This window comes from Strongylocentrotus purpuratus, unplaced genomic scaffold (genome assembly GCF_000002235.5).
Source record: "Strongylocentrotus purpuratus isolate Spur 01 unplaced genomic scaffold, Spur_5.0 spur5_scaffold_7, whole genome shotgun sequence".
NCBI classification, from domain to species: domain Eukaryota; kingdom Metazoa; phylum Echinodermata; class Echinoidea; order Camarodonta; family Strongylocentrotidae; genus Strongylocentrotus; species Strongylocentrotus purpuratus.
In genome coordinates, this window is record NW_022145613.1 from 19,589,392 (window position 1) to 19,612,041 (window position 22,650).

Consider the following 22,650-nt stretch of genomic DNA (forward strand, 5'->3'; position numbering starts at 1 on the left):
AGTATACATCCTGTGGTGCTTTCAAAGCAGAAACTACTAGGCCTCGTAACTTTAAAAACAAACTAAATTCATTATCACTGTCAATGCAAATGACTACAACTGAAACAAATCGTTTTACAAATTATGCAAAAAAATGAAAACGAAACAAAAACGTTACCAAACATATTAACATATTGGAACTCTCAACGAACTGGTCATAAACAATATAATTTATGCAATATGTACGTCAGTGATGATGACTTTTTGAAAGTCCTTTCCGAGATGACAACCTTGCAACGATGTATTTCAGTAATAGAACAATCATGCAAAAGTAAGGACCCTCTAGAATATTCCCATGATGCCCCCTTATGGTGCGATTTTTTGATAAAAATATATCTGAGTAGACCTTAAATATTAAATGTATAATGTATAAGGCATAAAAGAGCATATTTTTATTTTCTCCCAGTTTTGTTAGGTGACCTTTGACATGAAATGTCTGTTTGTGAAAACATATATTTAAGATATTATTGTTACATCCTATTAGCAGCATCGTAACTGGATTTTAATATACGTATAACCTACTGCATTCAACAATGAAGTTGAGTTTCACGTTAACAAGAAATATGGGGTTGTAGTAGGTCCTACAACATGATACTTGCTCTTGATCTTCTCTTTCTGTAGCCCTGAGTTCACAGCGTGATTCGGCCTCCTTCTTCGAGTACGGCGGCCAAAGAACGGGCGATAGTCAAGATGGAGCATTCATTCGATTTAAACGAAGAACCAGATTATATGTATCAGTCTCACGTACTAAACTGACGATCTACAATGACAAGGGAGACGATCTCTCAGTCGCTTTACCCGAGTCATCAGTCATCCAAGATGTCTACATGTCCACATCAGATGGGGACTGGACGAAGGTTAGATTCCGCCTACGAAGATGTACGTACAACAAGGTTTCCTTAAAGACAATATTTTGTTTAAACTGAAAAAAAAATATGATTCTATCGGACCCGGTGGAAAACAATGTGGAAAATGGAACCAGGTCCAGAGCAATAGCTGAAGGGCATTTCTTTCAAAAAAGATTTACAGGCAGATCATCTTGAGAACAAACCTCATAAATGTTCTCATCATACGTATTCTCACCATACAATACTGAGCTAAGTAATACGTAGATATGTTTTTTTTTGTAATTCTTATCATTCACCTACATTAATTTACTTATGTGTTAATATTTCCTTCACTATCTCTTTCTGTCAGAGAATAGTTTAAAGGATCGACTGTGCACTGCGCGAACGCTTTGTTTATCATCATTGATGTTGGGGAAATAGTGAACTGATGATGCGGAATGACGATTATGATCTTTGTTATTGTTCTTAAATGCAAACATACTACATTCAATTTGTCATTCTTATGTTACTTTTAAAGATTAAAAATTAATTAAAGTTGTAAGCAAAATGTAGCATGAAGGGAACAGGAACACACATTAGTATGTTTTGTTTCTTTCCTTTCCTGTTGAAACCTTTACATTTTGTTTTTATTTTACGATTCAGCTGGTAGAACCCTTTACAGCTCCACTGGTCCTCTTGCTCGCGGTGCTGCCTTCGAAGATATTGGTTCTAAAGCAACGTCATTCTCCTGTCTAATACGCACCGTGGCCAGCGCCGTCACTTTCGAAATTTGCTTCGATTCTCAGGGAAATGATTGTTACACAATCGGTAGGAATATACCTTAAAAGAATCTACCCTGATACATTCATGTATATCATCTTAACTAATGTATTCCATCAATAAACTTAGGCCTATATCATGATGATTCACAGCATATTATTATGGTGCCATATTTCTGATTAAACAGATTTAAAGGCACATGCAGGCTCGGTCATTGAAGTTAGTATTCAACAATTGCCGGAATAGGTCAATTTTAAGGCGTGTTTTAAAATGTTCTTAATTGTCAATCTCCCTAAGTGAGGAAAATAGTGACTTCCGGAACGAGGAGCAATGGATAAACAGGCGCAGTCTAAAATATCATGATACATTTTGTAGATCAATGTATGTAATGATCCGAATCCCTAGCTACGTTATGAGCTGTTTCACATTATATTTCCTGATATATTATTTTCAAGATCTTTTGCTATATCAAAATTCCCATACAAAAAGTCATGCATGTATTTTTTCCGCTATTTTGTTCTTAAAATGTAACGAGTAAATAGATAAATTAAGTAAATACATTAATAAAACGTGCCCCTGGCGGTAAGCTAGGTCATCCATCACATTCGCAGTATGTGCTTATGTTTAGTATAACATAATTATACCAAATAATGTTCAAAGACTTTCGACTCAATTTTTCGTTTTCTTCTCCACGGCAGAACTGAGCACGCAACCCAAACAGACATCCCGAATCCTGTATGGAGGAAAATTAGTGAGCAACGAAGAAATTGGTATTTTTATTACCCCTAGCAAGGAGTCGAAAATCTTCTTTCGCATCGAGAAACGGCAGCTGGAGATCTGGAATAAGGAACCAAACAATGAACGCCAACTCATCGCTAAAATCCGCGGAAAAGGTCGCAGTTTTAATTCCATTTGGGCCTCTACTAGTGATGGTGAATTCACCGAGCTTCAGATGGTCGAGACTGAAGGTATTTTCATATCTTCTCTTTTTTATTCCCCTTCCACGGGATTCTTTATTTACAAAACGAATCTAATAATGTATTACAACGAGTAAACAATGGCTAAACAGTGATCATCAATGCTAAAAATGACAATATTTCATAATTATAAGCATTACCCAGTAAAATTACTCTTTAAATTTCGAAGCGAAGATTGTTCATTATTTTTTCTAAGCGTCGTATATTAATCTTTTTTGGACAAGTCTTAGAAAATCCTAAATTGTCATTACAAAGCCTATTATCCATTTACCAGTTGAAGGTAAAAATGGTAAAGGTGCCAACAAGGTGGTATGATTAAAATGGTACGGGGCGATAACGTGCAAACGGTGTCTTGTATCATAATGATATTTATTTATATATTTCATAAAAAATGAAATTAATAAAATCTTGTGATATGATATGGTCATATTACGAGATTCTGAATTTGTGGGTGACATAATAAACGTAGGAAAAAATACATATGTCGTTCAGAACACATTGCATGGAAACTCCCACGGATTTCCCTCATAAATAGAGGAGGGAGACTATACGCCATAACTTGGTGGGGTTCCTGGGGTAAACCATTTTGGAATCACAGTCTGAAAAGTGCTTTTCAAAGTTTGGAGTAAAACCTTTAAAAAGAAAGTTGCAGTGATCATAGATGCAGTGAGACAAGGCATGCATTCGCATTTAGCAATTTTCAATCATTTTGAATGTTTCGTTATTATACTGGAATAACACAGACATGAGGGAGAAGTGTAAAAGAAATGTCTGTTTCAGAAAAATATTGTTTCCTTCATCTGGATATTCCAAAGAAATGGATGGATTGTACGTCCTACACCAAGAAAAATAGATTCTTCAATCGCAGCATCCTAAATACATTATCTCTGCGAAGTAGCAGATTGCATTTGCAAATATTAAGATACTTCCCACTCCCATGTCTTTCAGTCATGGACGCTTCTAAACATTAATTGCTTTCAATACAATTACGTATTTTTGTTTTGACCCTGTAAGCCGTTAGAGAGTTTTCATCCACGACTACTCTTGAGAGAACATCGATTGCCACTCAACTTCAATTCCCAGGGCAACTGGTGTTAAGCTTTGCTCTCGAGGCTGACAAGGTCTTCATGGAGTTTCGTCGCCCAGATGGGAAGAGTTATACGATAGGTAAGGCAAACCAAGCACATTCCAGTTGACTATATCAGTTCATTATTGGTATGATTTGCGTGGCAAATATAAAATGATTTTACCATGTTTTTATCTTTATCGCTAAATGTACAGGAGAAAGACTCCTCTCTTTGAGGGGTCATATAAGGATCGCCTTAATTTTGAGTGGAAATCTATTCTTTATACAAAATAACATGTTATAACCCACTCTTAAAAGAGTGATTCAACGTATGATTTGGAGTGGATCCACTGTTATTCGGAGTGGATTCAACTCCAAAAGGAAATTATCCATAATACGACTACTAAAAGAATGTCTTATCATTCCTCCGGCGCGTGGTCCTTTCCTCTCGTTTATTTGACTTTTACTTACAAGAAAAAGAGTTTATAGTCCCTTTTTGATATAGGCAAATCTAAAGTTATCTAGTACAAATAAAAAATATGGTACTATTAGGAGTGTAAATTGAAAGCTACACGGTCGGAATAGTGAACTAGAAACTTCAGCCAAAACGCACAGAGAAATAAATAGCATAACTCTTGAAATGAATGACTAATTTGTATGATACTAATGGATTCCATGCACTAACAATTTATCAGACATTGTAATATCAAGTTTACTATCAATCCTGTCCATGACATTGCAAAAGTCACTCATCCGGAAACGCACCGTAAGATATATTAATAGCACGGATAATTAAATTCATTATCATATAATGAAGTTTGTAATAAATCAATTCCCTCATATTACCAAAGTAAATAAATGAAGTTATGTTTTATCGAAAAGAAAATGACGTGTTAGCATTGTTTTCTCAACCCAGAAAATGATAAAATAAAAATGGTTGCACACTTGCTCCTGCGACAATTTCTCCGCGTCAATTTCCTATAATTTTATACATTAAACAAATTATGAACTTCACCCAATCGGTACACCTCAAAATACCTATTACCTTAACCTGAACCTCTCCTTTTGAAGAAATACAGAAATCATGGAAGGAGCAAATGTCAGTTCACCAGCGAAAAATATGGTAAATATTCAACTACTCTTTGACATAATGTCTGTTTCTTTGGCATGCAGAAATGGGTACGAAAGCAGGTCAGCCATCTGTTATTCGCAGTGGGGGTAGTAACCTAGTAGATCCACAGGACCAACCATTCCTCGAGTTTGGCAATGACATTGACCCACCTAACCAACTCGTCATCGATGTGTTCGAGTCTAGCGTGACTGTTTCTACTGCCCGTGGTCAAAAGATGGTGGCACCTGTTGCAGAAGCTTATCTCTACAACCATTTCGACATTTGGACGGTGGGTGGTGGTATTGCTCTCGCTGTGGAAGAAATCGAAGGTAAGTATAACCAGGGAGATGTGAGTTTAAACATTCTCCCTGGTATAACACATAATGATTTTTTTATTTTTTTTTAAACAAAATCGACATATAGGCATTGAGCGCTTACATTTACCTGCGAATTGGCTTTTACTCTGCCTTCTTTCCTTTAAAAAAAGTATATTGTCAGATACAGGAATTGTTATTAGAAAATGAACGAATAAAGAATGATGCCAATATTGGCAACATAGAGGTTCATTGATTTAATTTGTATCATTGTATTAAGGAAGGTAAGATCAAATAAGGCTATTAGAATTCCCCACTTAGAAACTTTCAAAGTAACGCTTATTATCAATATTAGAACGGTAAATTACCTCCCCACTTTCGCACTTGAAGAGCTCTCCGAACACTGCCGAGAATTGACGTCACTCAAGGGACCAAGTTAGCATGAGCAGACGATGTTCCGTAACAATGCACACATTTTCAGTGCCTTCACTGATTTATCTCACTTCACAAGCTTCATTGAAACTGTTTGATCTGTTGCCTCACTCTAAATTTCGGACATGTTTTTATTTTGATGAAAAACACAGCGTTATAAAAAAAATGAAATGATTATTCTTTTCTTCAATGAAAGTCCAATTTGAAAAAGAAAAACTTGACTGATCATCCTGTCTTAAATGAGAAGATAAGTATATCAATCAACATTGATTGCTGGAAGTCTATTGCAACAAAACCACAACCATGTTCACATTAAGACAAACCAAATTACGTATTCGCATCTGCAGAGAAAAATGTTGAAAGCACAGTACATGTGTCTTGGTTTAGCGGATACATCACCGAACTGGGGAGCATGGTTCGCGGTTCGAGTCTCAGCCGCGGCATTAATTTCCATCGGCAAGATATTATTCTAAAATTGCCACTCTCAACGCAGATGTACTAGTAAATGCGCACCAGGTTGGAAGTCATTTATTGAATGCTTTAAGCGCTTGAAGCTAACTGAGCTCGAGTCAGGCTATTAACGAAACTTGATAAGCGGCTTGAACATCCCGGGCCTGAGATGGATATAAGAGCAGTATGAAGCTAATATAAGTATTCATTATGTTTTATTAAGGGTGGCTATTCAATTCAGGAAACGTATCCCTTATATTGATCGACAATCAGGGACAAATCTCCAAAACCTAATCTCTTTTTATTGAATTTGTTCTCTTCACACAGATGAAGATTCGAAAGATTCTCTTGCAAGTAAGACAGAGATTGAAGAAACAGAACAGGAAATAGAATCAGTAGAAGAGGAACTTAAGGGTAACAACCCCGGCGTTCAACCAGTGCGAAAACGAAAAGGAAAAACAAGCGGCAAAAGACGAGGAAAAACAGGCGGCAGAAGACGCGGAAAAGCTAAAGAGTCAAAATCAGATGACGACACAGAACCAGAAAACGAACCAGTAGAAGAGGCCAAGGGTGACAGCCCCAGCGTTCAACAAGAGCGAAAACGAAATGGAAAAAAAGGCGGCAAAAGACGAGGAAAAACAGGCGACAGAAGACGCGGAAAAGCTAAAGAGTCAAAATCAGATGACGACACAGAACCAGAAAACGAACCAGTAGAAGAGGCCAAGGGTGACAGCCCCAGCGTTCAACAAGAGCGAAAACGAAATGGAAAAAAAGGCGGCAAAAGACGAGGAAAAACAGGCGACAGAAGACGCGGAAAAGCTAAAGAGTCATCAGATGACGACACAGAACCAGAAAACGAACCAGTAGAAGAGGCCAAGGGTGACAGCCCCGGCATTCAACAAGAGCGAAAACGAAAAGGAAAAATAGGCGGCAAGAGACGAGGAAAAACAGGCGGCAGAATACGCGGAAAAGCTAAAGAGTCACAATCAGATGACGACACAGAACCAGAAAACGAACCAGTAGAAGAGGCCAAGGGTGACAGCCCCAGCGTTCAACAAGAGCGAAAACGAAATGGAAAAAAAGGCGGCAAAAGACGAGGAAAAACAGGCGACAGAAGACGCGGAAAAGCTAAAGAGTCATCAGATGACGACACAGAACCTGTTATTGAACCAGTAATACAGGACACATTAGAAGAAACGAAACCTGTGAACAGTGAAGTATTCGAAGAATTGAAGGGTAACAACCCTGGCGTTGAAGTAAAGAGAACTAGAGGTGACAGAATCATAGACAATCAAGATATTGAAGACACAACACAAGAGTCATCTCTGACACCAACTCAAGTTCCACCAACAATTGAGACAATACGAAACACGGGATCAACCGATGAGCCAGGTATACACTTTGTGATAATAGTCATTGATTGACTGAATTCGGTTTTCTATATTTAATTTCTCTCCTGAAATGAAGACAATTCTCTTAAGCACACTTTGGATAGTCATACCTTAATCACATATTCAAAAAACCCTTGTTTCTGAGAAAATGAAAGAATTTAAAAACATTTATTAGAGAGCTCATGGATGAATTGTGAACAAAGACATCGGATTTAATGTAGTAATTTCTTCGTTTTTTTCATTTTTTATTTTATAATTTTGTATTATTATTTTGCTTGAAAAATAAGTCTTGACATGTAATGATACTTTCAATCTGTATTTTTCCTTTTAAAAAATCTTGGCTATTAGGCGTCTGTATATTCAACCTTATCTGGTGATGGTGTATTTTTTACGCGTTGAATCATCCAATTCATTATGTTCTCTTGTGCATTTTCACGCAGAGGTCAAAGAGAAAGTTAGCCAGGACGTAGTAGAGCCGGGTAAGACCCCCTTTTGTCATTTTAGTGAAAGAATACATAAATCATAAGCTTACTTTGGATTAGAAATCGCATACACATGCGTACGCACGCACATACAAACAAGATGCATAGGGTATACTTCAGCGGATCTGCACAAATTCTCTTATTCTCGCCACTTCCATAATTATGTAGGCCTTGTTGAGCACTTAATGTATATTTAATTTAGGATATTCTGAGATGAGTATCAAAACCCATCCTTTCAATTATTTGCTGTTCAAATTTGAAATAAACTTAATAATATATGAGCCCAAAAGTTAACGGGCCCCAAAGTAACGCATATACGAAATTACACTTTTTTCAAACTTAGGTACTACCGTACTGCACTACACTTCTTTCTTGGCAGTCACTCTTCTGATATTGCAATCATATCCCATTATATTCTCATGTCATTTTTTATTTCAGATAATATTTTACACTTAATATGAATGAATTCGGTTAACACTGTGTAATAACTTTGCAACACATTGTTTTCTCTTGTATCTAAGTGCAATAATGTAACTCTCTTTTTCACTTCCATTCTCTTATTTTGTAGTCGTGAAACCGTTCAACGAAGAACCTGGTAAGGCCGTGACCTTAGATTGTTCTCTTCTTTGAATTTTTATACTTCTATTTCTTTCTTTGTCACTGCCCAAACAGTGTGAGATTTGATGTTGTGTGTCTTAACAAGGCGAGATATCTCACACTATGAAAACAACATTGCTATGCATTGTCAAGACAAGCTGACGTTAATCTAACATTAAATATTCAGTTTAGTATTATAGAAAATAAATAATGCACTTAAAAGTTGTGTTCATTCACCAAACTCATTTAGATTTTTCCTTTTCAACCAGTGCAAGATGAAAATCATCCGTATTTTACCTTTCTTTAGTTTGTTTAAAACTCCCTGCACTCCTTTCAAGAAGGAATCTCAGAGTTTACTTATACGTTCTGCTAGCTAAACAAAAGCAGAACATTAACCCTTTGTGGGACACCAAGGTATTGGACAGTTATTCATAATGAACTTTTAGAAGATAAACTTTGACTTGAAATAATTTGTTTTATTGATATTCTTGGCAAAAATATTTTGCACAGATATAAACTTCATCGAGAATTAATTTGCTATTTCTTTGCTGTAGCTCTTCTGTAATGTTCATTATGCATTTTTTTTTGGTAATCGTCACAAAAAATAAGTTTTACGCGAAATATTTAATTTTTATTTTCTTCAGATAAGTCAGCCACTCTTGAGACCAACGTACTTGGCGTCGCTGCGTTCTTCGATCAAACCTTGGATATAGATCGTTTATTACAGCTTCAGTTTGATTTCAGTGTCACCATTAACACCGGTTTCGCTATCCTCTTGACACAAGGACAAATTCTTAGGGGAGATTATTACTCAATCGGTGAGAATAGTTGCTGTTCTGTTTGTTCATAACTTTGGTTATAAGATGCTTTTCTGACCATGTTGATTACATATTTTATTTTCGTTCAAAGACAACTACTTTTTCACGGACCCATTTGTAAACCGTTCATGTTCAGCTTTAAGTTAGACCACGAGGCCGCCATTCTTGCAAGACTTACTAATGCAGACTTTGTCCATGTTTTACCGAAGTCAAGTTTCACCTCATCTTTTTACTTCGAGAGATATATTTATCAAAAGTCAATAGTCGAATGTAAGAGATTGATGGTGAGATACTTATATTGGATTTGAATATATTCTTTTATTTTCAATTGTTTATTTGTGTGTTTGGCAGGTATAACCGAGGGAAACGTCTACATGGTCCAGCGATGTAATAAGGAAACAGCGGAATGTAATCGACTCTTCAGCAGGAAAATTGATCCACTTGTACGTAATTACAGTATTCCTAATGAATTTTATCAAAAATTCACTCTAGATAATCAGTTTTTGGTGCGCTTAACGATCCGCAATTCCCCCCCCCCCCTCAAAGCATGCACCTCCCTGTCATTGTAATTAACTTTAGGTCAATAATGATCCGTCTTTTTTCGATATTTTTTATTCGTGTGTAATATCTTAATTAATTTGCATTATTAATTAATTTATTAAATTGAATTGAATCGAATTTATACACCACTTTCATAAAAACAAACAAAGGCAAAGAATACAATAGTTTCTTGCAAACAGATAAACCAATAAAATGGAAAATACACAATACATTATTGCATTATTGTAAGTTTTTTATTAAATCGACATGTAATATCAATTCAAAAAATCAAATCGAATCAAACTGATCTCTGTTCTTGATACTTGAAGGGTGAAGGAACAGGAATATTCACGCTGAAGATTCAGAAGATCCTAAATGGCAATGTAGACCCTGATGCTGATGGAGCATACTCCTACTGGTTTTCATTGCTGTATGAAGGAGCTGTGGTCGGAGAACAGGTGGAAGTACAGTATCCAAATACATTCTATATTAGGTACATTGGATGCATCTCCTACAAGTACGTGGCCACGTGGAATCTCTTCTCTGTCGTCTCACCGGGTAAGTACATGACAGTGTTGGCCTATATACGCATTCAGTCAATCTAACCCTTCCTCTGTCAATGTGACGTGCCACAATTAGTGTAGCTAAAGAGAGAGAGAGAGAGGGGGGGGGAACAAGGGAACGAGCGAGAGAGAGGGCAAGGAGAGAGGGGAGAAGAATTGTAGAAAACAGTCTTTAAGAATAGATGGAAGACCCACGATATAACCGGGAAAATTAGTATGAGACAAAGACGGATAGAAAGAGAGAGAGAGAGAGAGAGAGAGGGAGAGAGAAAGCCTCAAAAAGAAAAAAAACAACAAGTGAACGGTATGGATATAATTAAGGGTGAGCGCTTGTCCGAGAGAAGACATGACGTAGAGAAGGGTAACAAGAAACCGGGCAAAATTTGTAGATGATTTTAGAAATAGAGAAAAGCGATAGGGAAAATAAAATACGATAGAGAGAGGGTGGCGTGAGGATTTTGTCATTTTGAAATACGTACAGATAGGCAGATTTGTAATACAGGGAGTCATATGAAAAGCCTACGTGCGAGTCATCAGGTTCAATACTGTGACATACGACCAGTCCTTACGTCCAGTTTCCGTCTTTATTTTACCTCTGTTGTACAGGTTCTACCCAGAGATCCTCTGCAATCATACTCCGGAACGCCGAAGAAACAAGTAGTCTGGAGGTGAATTCATTTGATCGCGAAGTTGTATTCAGTGTCAAAGCCCAAGATTTTTTGATAATTCGTCTTTACTCCGTTGGCGACGTCGTCTACACAATCCGTGAGTTGAAAGAAGTTACTATCCTGATTTTATTTAACTTCATTTTTATTTTTAATTAAACTAACTATAATATTCAGGCTAACAACATCAGTTGTAATAAATCTGTTTACTAGCATTTTTTTTCGAATTTGGAATGTTTCTCCCCTCACTGTTAATGTCTATGACTTTGACGTAATTATATGTGCAATATGGAATTTGTAAAACATAATTAAACATCTATTAGCACTGCAATATTGAGCAATCTTGATTTGTTATGACTTTAACGAAGGGAAGGAGTTCAAGTTCAGGCATATTCATTATGTGCATTGAACATAATATGCAGCAAAAGAGAGTTTACCGCACATGGTGAAAACGAGCAAAATATTGATGAAATAATCGGGGTTTATTTAACGACAGATATCTTATATAATTATGAGCTGTAAACAACACACAATTGACAGATGTATAAAGAAACTATGCTTTTCTTAGCTAGTACATCCCTTTAATGTGTTTGTTTACAAATTAGCAATTGTACATAAATATAAGGAATTCAAGATAAAATATCATAAGTAAATACAATGACCTATTGTTGTATATCACTAAACATATCGTTTAAAAGGCATAAGTAGTTAGTGGGGAAAGATCAAAGAGAAATAAGTTGACAGGAGACAGTTATTACAATAGTTTATATGAAACAAATTCTTCTAAATGCCCCGTAATTTTCATACTTGGATTCTTCATGCTTTTGAAGATTTATAATCGATTATCATGTTGGATTTCAAACCATTATCCCAAAACGCTCATTTTCTTACCGCTTACAATTTCTTTCTGTAACAAAGTCGTTGGAGACGAAGGCAATAACTATGTTACGGGATCGTCCGGTACTGGTGATAAATCTCCGGATGACGCGTCGCGTCGCGTTGAAGGAGGTGTGTTAAGCTTGGCGGGCAAGCAGTACTACCTTTCTTGGCGAAACGGCAGGATGAAGTTCGGCGAAACGGAGGAGGACAGCGAGGCGATGATGAATTGGGAGATTGGGGAAATCTCGGTGACTAAGCTAGAATTCATTGCTGCTTACGACAGCTTGTATCTCATACACACATACAAGTACTTCTACGTATTTGGTTAGTAAAACTAAACTTTTTCATATTATATTGATATATAACACTGCAGTGTTGGTATTGACGCAATCGTCTCGGTATCTCCAATAAACAACGACACCAGTAAAATGTTGAAAAACACGAAAACAGAAGTTGTATTAGGTCCATGGTTCCATCCTCTTCAACACTTTGTAATTCTATTGAGATTGAATAAATTCAAGTATTTTTTTTGTCATGAATGAGTATTCAATTTACATACAGAAATAACCACAAGCGTTAAAAATATTGCTTTAATTATATATGCTTATATAGCGCCGAACACTTACTTTATCAGAAGTCTCTAAGCGCTCTACAATAATGCAGCATTATATTAGCAGTGCAGCTGTTACGCGCGCTGCGTTTCAAGGAATAAATTCCTACCAGATACCCATTTACTTCAACTGGGTGGAGTGTGGCAAATAAAGATTAATGTCTTGCCAAAGGACATTGTGCGGCGGCGGGACTCTTAATAGTTAAGATGCACTAGATTGATAAATTTCAAGTGGGTGTTATTGCCTAGGCCTCTTGGTATCAAAGTACTTTATTTTTCCTTTACGTGCACAGAATTCATCTTGAAAAAGCAATTCATGTGTTTCATTATACGCTTCCTTAGTATGCTTACCATCGTACTCGTCGTTTATTACAGGTTCAATTTGTCTAATTCCCCCTCTTGTCTATCCTTCAAATTGTTATCACCGTTAAGCCGATCATAGGTGAACCTGGATCAAACAAGAAACTACATGCCCCAATTACACCTTCATCACCCGTACAGTCTATTTGCATAATAATAATACTCCAAACAATATGGTGGTCCAGGGTTTTGATACGTGACGCATAAAAAAGTGTTAACCATTTCCTTCTTTTCAAACTTTTAGGCGATGTTTTGCAGGCGACTCATGATCGAATACGGGCAACTTCTCTCACTTTCTTCACTCTCCGTCGCGAGCGTGGCGTGCCATACATCCACCTCAAGATCAAGGCCTCTGGGACTGTCTTGATTGCGCTCGCCAAAGACCAGGAGCTTTCTGAATCCGACATGGTTTTGATCAGTAAGTCCACTGATAATTGGTTTGCAGTAACCATAGCAACGTAATAATTGAATTTTAGTTTGTTTTTGTTGTTGGTTGGGTCGCACTCTTTCTGTTTAGATGATAATCTGAAGATTATTTTCGCTCTACATTGGTGTGTGCGTGTGGGGGGAGGGGGAGGGGGGAGGGGGGAGGGGGAGGGGGGAGGGGGGAGGGGGGGGGTAATTTCACAAAGCCCCTTGCACACGTCACGTAATTTGTCTGATGTAGAACGTCGTCAGTGACTGGCGGCATCTATGATCTGTCCGTCACGTGCAATATGAGAGTGATATTGTATTCGAAGTATATTTGAAATGTTGCTCCACTAAACGTTATCATTGATAAACTATATTGTTAGATTAAGTGGTATAATGGAATACTCTGCTAGAGATTGGAAATGGTGTATACAAAGTCATAGTGAGCGTGAAATAAATCCGTCAACTTGGGCAAGAATTATTATGGAAAAAGATATATCATTATACATGTAGTAACCTATTCTCAAGTTACTCTTTCCTATTGAATATCAAGTTTTATCTTGCTGTGTTATTTCAAACGTCTTTCTATTTTCCCATTTTCAGAGATGAGTTCCCGGAGGATAACTCTCTCCACATGCCTTGGTTGCGAAACAATCTACTCGGTTCCGATCCCTAAAGACCAAGCGGCCCTTCTAGATCCGTCCTCATTCCTTGAGTACCAGATCACGTGTGAAGGCAACAGTCTGAAGATCTTCTTAACCGGTCAGAAGGAACCCTTGCTGGACTATGGTGGCATTGATCGAGACGCCCACTATGGCTATGATGGCTTCGGAGGAACTATCGGTAGCAATTATCACATCAAGCTCAACCAAGGTGAGTTATAATTATATCAAGTTTTTCCATTTTATTGATGATGAGGTACCCAGAAAGTATAAATGACAAGGGTTATACACCTATTCATCAATGTTTTCAATGAACACAGCCCCCCCCCCCCCACCCCTCTCTCCCCCTCTCTGAACCAATTTACTTTTCAGAACAGTACTGTAATATTGGGAATAAGTTTAGTATTAATGTTATTATTGGAATTATGTATTATTATTGCTGTATGTTCATTTTACGTTGTACTTTTCAACATGCTTCTACAAAATTCACCAAAAACATGCTGAACACTGACCAATGTAAAGAATAGAAATACAAATTATAATTTTCCTTCAAGCAAATATTTCCTTTAATTCTATATCATTGTCTGATATTTTACTATTGGTCCAATCGAAATCTCTGGACAGTGTGCATGCGGGAGCGTGCATGTGTGTGTGGGTGTATGCGTGTGTGCTCAAAGTGAGTTAAAATTCCTTTGATAGACTCCATACCTGTGGTGATATATTCTACGAATGAATGTGACAAGCTAGGATATAACCCACCCCAAATAATTACATTGACTGTTGAGCAAGGTTTGCTGTATAACACCACATATGCTTTCGACAGGATTGCTATCATCGCCTACATTTTATTTTAAAAGACTGGTTGACATAATTGCGTTTGTCTAAATTCTTGCAGGAACGATCTACAGAGAGGAGCATTGTCTTGACGTCAACACCTTCTTGGGTGGAGGAACGAAGCTTCTGAAGATCGTCCACTCTGACCAGATGATTGCTTTATTTGATGCTGAGAAACAGCTCGAGGCAGAGCTTGGTAAGCAATGAGAACTCTGTTCTGTATCTTATGTAGATGTTAAAGTAATCCGATAAGTAATAAATAAATGTCTAAATTGGCGCAGGTATATATAACGCAAAGGACATTATAAATCGTATGCCTGTGTCGGGGCCTTGCTGTACCAATGCCTTGGCGTCAAAGTTGATCTCCTTCATTCGAAAGTTCTTTTCTCTAGATATGATCATAAATTCCACCAAAGTGGAATATCATTATTGCAGAGACTTTCAAAACATGAACTTTTAAGTTCTGTTGCATTGCCCATACTACAGAAATCCTGTTTATCACGTAATATGTCATTGTAATATGTACGCGCATATCAATATAGATGACGCACACGGCTGGTAAAAATGCCCGATGTTGATTATTTAGGTTTTTTTTATTGGCTTCAGCATTGACAACAACAATAATACAAATAATACACAGCAGTTAGGGCATTAGTGCGTAATTTTACTCATGCCCGAACAAAATGATATGTATTATTTGTTTTATAAGATGTTTTATTTGTTTTATAAAATTATGTTTTATAATATGATTTTGATAATGACCGGTCCTTACCATTGGATAATGACCGGTCATCATCCAAATTACGCGTTAGGCAAAATAAATGCCTGCGTGGTCGCGTGTACGTTTTCAAGCAATCATTTGATTGTTATCCACGTCATCATCTTATAAATATAGATATCTGAGCTCTGAAATAAAGTAAGCTTCTGCTCGGACCGCATCTTACCATTATATGCTTTCTCTCCACTGCATTTCCATTCCAGCCATGGAAGATACGAAGACGGAGCTGCGTACTACCCGTGGTGGCGAGGCCGTTCAGATAAGCCAAAGTAGTAGTTGCATCTTCCACGCTCCCTACACTCTAGTCTGGATGGACTTCAGCGGTGGGGCTATTCGGTATGGTACCTACGACGAGGCGAATCGCCTGAGAAGTGACCCGTGTATCACCTACGACCTCGGTGATGATCAGGAGGTCAAATACATGTCGTTTGGTCAACAGCATTCCTCGTGGGATGTTACACATCACGTGATTGAGAAGAGGATTGTGTACAAGGAGTTGGTCTCCCATGTACAAGAGCCTTAGACATACCCTTCAAAGCAACCACCACTTTAATTTGTGCCTGTAGTATTTTTATGTTAACTTTGGTTAAGAGGGAAAGGTATTACCTGTTACCAAATATTAAAAAGAAGCATGCTGAAACTATTTCTCATGGATATCATTTTTTTTTCATCTAAATTCATTATCAAAAAGTCAATATTTTCCTTACATTAGGCAAAATCATAATTATTTCTTGCATCACTTACCAATTAAAAGTAAACTTTTCCTCTTATTTCTCCTTTCCTTGGCAAAGGCGAGGAAGAATTTGAATATCGAAACAACTGAAAAGAAAACAAGCAAAACAATTTATAAAGGCATGCTAATGATTCTATTAATTAAAATTTATATTAACAGTGCCTTACAAATATAATGTATACATTTCACGAATATAAATGCTAATATGCTATCAATTATTTTCACTTTTTGGAGTGGTGTGTTGCTAACGGCTTGAAATGACAATGACTTAATGGCATATCTATGAAATTTCATTAGTTTGTAAACTTTTGAAATTAGTATTGTATTAATAAGTAAACTTTAATGAACATTTTTAATTAAGACTTATTTGCGTAGTATGTAATACATTCAAGTTTTTAAATGCTATAAAGATGTGCAATAACTTAAAGAAGAAAATTACAGAAAGGTAATATCGGCTCGGTGTAAAAAATATCAGAGGTGAAGATGTCAGAGGTAAATATGTCAGAGGTAAAGATGTCACAGGTAAAGATGTCACAGGTATAGATGTCAGAGGTAAAGATGTCAGAGGTATCTCTCAAAGACATGACAAGAAAAATGAATCATGGGGTAGTATATTTTAGTGTATTGTATATTTCTGATCTTAGGCCAATGGCTTATATTCGTAAGTTTGACATGTTAAAGTAATTTGTAAGGGAAATTTGCTTAAGTTTTATCCTGAATGTAGATCTATAAATTATCTTCTAGAACAGGGGTTCTCAAACTTTTTCCTTGACGGTCCAGATGTGAATTTTATAAAAGGGTCCGAAACATGGGATACCATTTGCGCAAAAATTCTTCCGGTCATTCGTATACGTTAAATGAAGTAGAACAACTATCGTCAGTATTACTTGCTGGAAAGTCGGACACGACTCCAACATTGCTCAATTTTGGTTCAGACTCGGACAATTTACTCCTAAAATTTACATTAATGACACTTGTCAGTAATTTGTTTTCACGAAGTGACGGTAGTGAGGAAAATCGTCACGCAAAGTGAATGCAATTTTTTTTCTCTACCGTCACTTCGTGAAAACAGCGACGAGTTGTGTACTAAAGAAAATAAGGCTTGTTTAGGTCTTTATCTGATCTAAGGGGAATTGTTGGTCAAAAAAAATAATGTTAAAAAAGCAGTACAGCCTCCCGGGCGGTCCGAATGCGGACTTTGAGAAGCCCTGTTCTAGGACTTAAATTTATTTCATGTAACTTTCAGAGCACATGCACATGCTCCTCTATCTTCTTGCATACAATGAAAAAGTAAAAAAAAAATGGTAATAAAATTGGTGAAAGGGAAATTTGCTTTCATTATTGTTTTATTCATGAATTGTAGGCATGACGATGACTACAGTGAAAACTGTCCTCATTAATTCGATGTAGATACAATATAGAATTGAAGAAACAAAGCCGATTGTGTGACAGAGAGGCATAATGGGTATGTGTGTGTGTGTGTGCGTGTGCCCATGTGTGTCCCTTGGGTTTTCACATCGTCTTTTAAAGCCAAATCCAGTTATATTTTTAATGGGACTAACTTAAATTGTCACAATAAGGCAGAGGGATGGAGAAATAGATAAAGGAAGAGGAGAGAAAGAGATTTGGAGAGCGGAATCGTGAGAGAGATAGAGAGAGAGAGAGAGAGAGAGAGAGAGAGAGAGAGGGGTGAATGAGAGAGGGCTTTAATAAGAGGCATGGCAAAAGAAACAATGCAGGTCAGGAACAGGGGAAAGAGTCACAAAACAGAACAAAGTGTATAAAGAAACACTGAGAAACACTGAGAAGCATAATTATGTGGGTATGTGTGCGTGCGTGTGTGCGTGTGCAAAAATTGTGTCACTGGGCTTTCATATCGTCTTTCAAAGCCAAATCCAGTTATATTTATAAGGGATTAACTTAAATTGTCACAGTAAGGCAGAGGGGTGGAGAAATAAATAAAGGAAGAGGAGAAAAAGAGATTTGGAGAACGGAATCGTGATAGAGAGAGAGGGGGGGGGGGTAGGGGGGGGGGGGTAAATCAGAGAGGGCCTAAAAGACATGGCAAAAGAAACAATGAAGGTCAGGAACAGGGGAAACAGTCACAAAACAGAACCAAGCAGAATTTAGTGTTTATGAAACAATGCTGATTGTCTGACAGAGAGGCATATGTGGGTATGTGCGCGTGCGTATGTGCGTGTGCGGTGTGCCCATGTGTGTCACCGGGCTTTCACATCGTCTTTTAAAACCAAATGCAGTTATATTCATAATGGGACCAATTTAAATTGTCACAATAAGGCAGAGGGATGGAGATATAGATAAAGAGATAGAGAAATAGATTTTAAAAAAGAGGAGAGGAGAGATTCCGAGAACGGAATCGTGAGAGAAAGGGGGTGAATCAGAGAGGGCTTTAATAAGAGGCATGGCAAAAGAAACAATGAAGATCAGGAACAGGGGAAAGAGTCACAAGGCAGAACCAAGTGATTGAAAACATAAATATCTGGCTCTATGCTTGTAATGGAAAGATACTTATTTTGGGGTTCCTCATGTGTTCAGCCTCCAAAGGCCCATGCTGCCTATCAATTTTCATTATGAAGAAACCTTGATTTATTCAGTGATATTCGAAACTAATTTTGTATACTGCTCTTTTCATTTTTACATTCGATACACAGTATTAAAACAAAATCAATTCAAATTAATTTGTAAAGTTTGCTTTTAAAACTCAGCAAAGTCACAACAAGAAAGCTTCATGTATTTTCTTATATTTATCTCTCTCTCTCTCTTTTCTTAGCTTACCTGAGTCAAAGATTCAAGTAAGCTATTGTCCGTTGTCCGTAAGCTTTGTACATTTTCAACTTCTCCTCAAAAACGCATGGCCGGATTTTAACCAATCTTGGTAGGAATCATCCTCAGACAAGGGAGATCTAGAATTTTTCAAATAATGTACATTTACCCAAAAGGGGCCCGGGGGCAGCGCATCTAAAATTCCTCAGTGGCAGTAATTGCAACAACAAAATCTTCTTCTTGAAAGGGGGGTTGGGGAAAACCATCAATATCTACCATTCAAACAGCAATGCAAGCACGGCAAATTAAAAAATGCACGCATTCACTGTCAAAAAAGAGTTTTACAAAATGTTCTATTTGAATCAAGGATATCTCTTCAAAATGCTTGGTTATCCTCATTTGTTATCGTATATTCTGATAGATCATGAAGTGTAGATATGTTTTCATAGCAAAATGTTGGTATGAATTCTGGCTAAACATTGAAGGAATCCTTTTTATGTAAAGAAGGCCTAAATTTGTTTGAATACGATACTTGCTCCTGCATGGAACTTGGGAGCAGCATCCTTAATTTGCCCCACTGTTCCAAAAAATCGTATGCCCCTGATGTAGAGGGAATGGGAGCTTGGTCCCTTATTGCAAGGCCCATATTTCCAGGTGACCTCTTTTATTGTGGGGGGCTCATGACAAGTCACATTTAACTCATTTAAGCTCTCCCCTCTCAATTCCTTTTTTACGAATAAGCCTATTACACATCTCTATCATTACAATATGACCAACATTATCTTTATCTTCATCTACAACATTATTAACATCCTCAGTGTAGCAATCTGCGAATCTTCACACAGACGATTCCACTCCAGTCTCCTTTGTCTCTTCCTATCTAAACCCATTTTCACTTATCTCTTTGCACTCTCTCTCTCTCTCTCTCCTTGCAAGTCCAGGGGATCGTTTCACAAAAACTAAGATTGATTTAAGTTGGACTTGATTTATCGCAGGCTGTTCAAGCCACTAGTTCCTCTAACCATTCCTAGCATTGGTTTCTCAAGGGACGTACAAATCTTGATCACAATGCTACAGAATTTACATTTTTTGATAGTTCAATATTGAGGGAAATTCGTTATTGAGACCAATGGCGAGTGCAACCAGTAGTGGCATGAATGGCCTGCCATATTTTAAGTCCAACTTAAGTCGATCTTAGTTTTTGTGAAACACTCCCCAGGAGACAAAAAGCAATACATTTACCAATACGTTTGGAACTACGTGTAGACATAAGAATCACAGAATCATTTGGTTCAAACTATTGTGCAAAAGTTTTTTTTATTAAAGACAAAGGCACTGTCATGATACAGCCAAAACAGAATTGAATTAATGATGATGGAATTATTGATATAATGTCACAAGTACTAGATGTGAGAGCAACATGAAGCCATAAAAAAACATGGCATTGTGACTCATGTGGCATCCTAAGAAAAATTTCTAATATAAATCTTCTAGTAAATCAAGTGCACAATTTATATCTTGTTACTTGTTACTTGAATATTCAATGGAGTTTCTTAACTGGTAGATAAAAATATTTATCACATATCTTTCTTCAACGTTACTGCAGTTGAATTATTTATCTGGCTAGAAATAAGGTTTATATTTACACTCCAAATTTTGGAGATGGCAAGGAACATTGGGAAAATTAATATGATACATTATGATGAAGATATTAGATTACTTACATGGGAATCACTTTATCATTCTATGAATGTCACAGAAGCCTATAACTTGCTTGAAAAAGTATTGAAAGGTGTAATGGATAAGCATGCTCCTCTAAAATGCACTCAAATAAAGAAAAAAGAATTCACCGTGGGTCTATGATAATATAATACAAACCAAACCATTCGTGAGCATAATGAGACAAAGCATTAAGCACAACATAACAAATTGCTTAATGATTGGGCATCGTTTCAGAGACTGAGAAATGATGTAACACCGAAGATTTTGAGAGCTAAGAAAGATTACACCTCTATTTCAATTACAAGTAGCAATGGTCAATCTACAAAAGTATGGAAATCTTTGAATTATGTTATGGCTCAGAAGAAAAAATTATCAAATCTGAAAGTTTTCAATCATACATGCACCCTCGATATAATCATTGCACGTAGTACTTATGTTTTACACAATCCCTGAATGAAACAAATATTCCTTCTTCCCTTCTTTCATAACTTAGAAAAATATTAGGCTGATCACAGTGCATGCACAGTTACAGATTGTCTCAGACAATTTCTGCAGTATAAGAACTCATTTGGCATATAATGAGCAGAAAGTAAACAGCTTGCTGATCAAAATGAAAAACACAATGACAGACCGTTGTATAGTCAACAAGAAATTAGTGAGACTCTTGGAGGACTGGCGGGAAAAAAACTCTCCCTAAAGTTGTTGAAAGATGGGAATCTTTACGCCTTGAAATGAAGGAGAACATGACAGCAATCAATAATCTTTATTGTGGAAAGCATGTTGTTCTAAACTTGCAAGAGTACCTATATCTATTCAGAATTTCAATTATAGTATTGATGAATGTCTTGAAAATTTATCCTGCGAAAATAAGAATATTTATGTTAAGGGCGATTTCAACATAAATTTTCTTAACGTTAGATCCAATAATTGTATCAATCATTTTGTTAACATTTTATGAGATAACTCATTCCGTCCCTAAATAGACAAGCCCACACGAATTACCACAAAATCTGCAGCTTTTATCGACGATATCCTAACTAATGCACACCCTTCTCCAATTCAGTCTGGGATATTCTACAGTGATTACAGATCATCTGCCCATATTTCAAATAACTAACTTATACTGTGAACAATCAACCCACAAATACCCTCTCCTATCATACATAAGACTGATTTATCATCTATTAATTCTATGAAGAATGATCTATCCAGTGTTTTGTGGTCCGTGAACAATATAGGTATCAAAGGAACAGAACCATCGCAGGAATAAAAACCACATTGCCACATTCCAGAGCATCAATTCAAACTAATGACGTCCGTCTGGATCAACTAGGACAATGTAATCGTACTAGGCAATGGGGTACCGGAGCACACACATCCTCCAGAGACTGAAAGACTCCAAAGGTTAGACTATCTGCTTGACATGACGTTGGAAATAAGAAGGGATCTATCCCTTCCTGTGCGAAGAGTGTCAATCATGTCTTTACCCATCTACCAGGAGATCAACGGGATAGAGGTCCCCCATTCAAGGAAGTCCAAAGATCCCTCCAGAGACATCGAGCATCTTTAGGTTCCATGTATTCCTCGCAACATCCACAGGGTGCGCATCGGAGGCACTTGGGCCAAAACATGGGCTGGCGAACAGAAGTTATTGGGAAAAGACAATGCCATTGGCGTTGCCATGTTTATGAGTGATCGAGAGCTTCAAGTTTTGCAGGAGTGTAACGAGGTATTAATAGACGGAACCTTTCGAATAGACCCTCGACCATACAAACAGATCGTAACAATACATGGTCTATACATATCATGGGTACTGCCACTTGGT

General features: G+C 37.1%; 1 protein-coding gene across 4 annotated transcripts in view; it reads left to right on the forward strand.

Annotated features, from left to right (window-relative positions):
- Positions 1–17,178, forward strand: part of LOC576141 — a 53,919-nt gene extending 36,741 nt beyond the window's left edge. For all 4 annotated transcript variants that reach the window (XM_030974578.1, XM_030974581.1, XM_030974580.1 and 1 more), the window contains 17 exons: positions 661–918; positions 1,530–1,694; positions 2,345–2,614; positions 3,638–3,790; positions 4,863–5,129; positions 6,324–7,388; positions 7,828–7,866; positions 8,438–8,464; positions 9,111–9,284; positions 9,636–9,727; positions 10,154–10,382; positions 10,994–11,152; positions 11,971–12,255; positions 13,146–13,319; positions 13,916–14,185; positions 14,870–15,004; positions 15,790–17,178. In XM_030974578.1, coding sequence (XP_030830438.1) covers positions 661–918; positions 1,530–1,694; positions 2,345–2,614; positions 3,638–3,790; positions 4,863–5,129; positions 6,324–7,388; positions 7,828–7,866; positions 8,438–8,464; positions 9,111–9,284; positions 9,636–9,727; positions 10,154–10,382; positions 10,994–11,152; positions 11,971–12,255; positions 13,146–13,319; positions 13,916–14,185; positions 14,870–15,004; positions 15,790–16,109 — 4,082 coding nt within the window. In that variant the 3' untranslated portion in view covers positions 16,110–17,178. The remainder of the gene's footprint in view (positions 1–660; positions 919–1,529; positions 1,695–2,344; positions 2,615–3,637; positions 3,791–4,862; positions 5,130–6,323; positions 7,389–7,827; positions 7,867–8,437; positions 8,465–9,110; positions 9,285–9,635; positions 9,728–10,153; positions 10,383–10,993; positions 11,153–11,970; positions 12,256–13,145; positions 13,320–13,915; positions 14,186–14,869; positions 15,005–15,789) is intronic.
- The last annotated feature ends 5,472 nt before the right edge of the window (positions 17,179–22,650 follow it).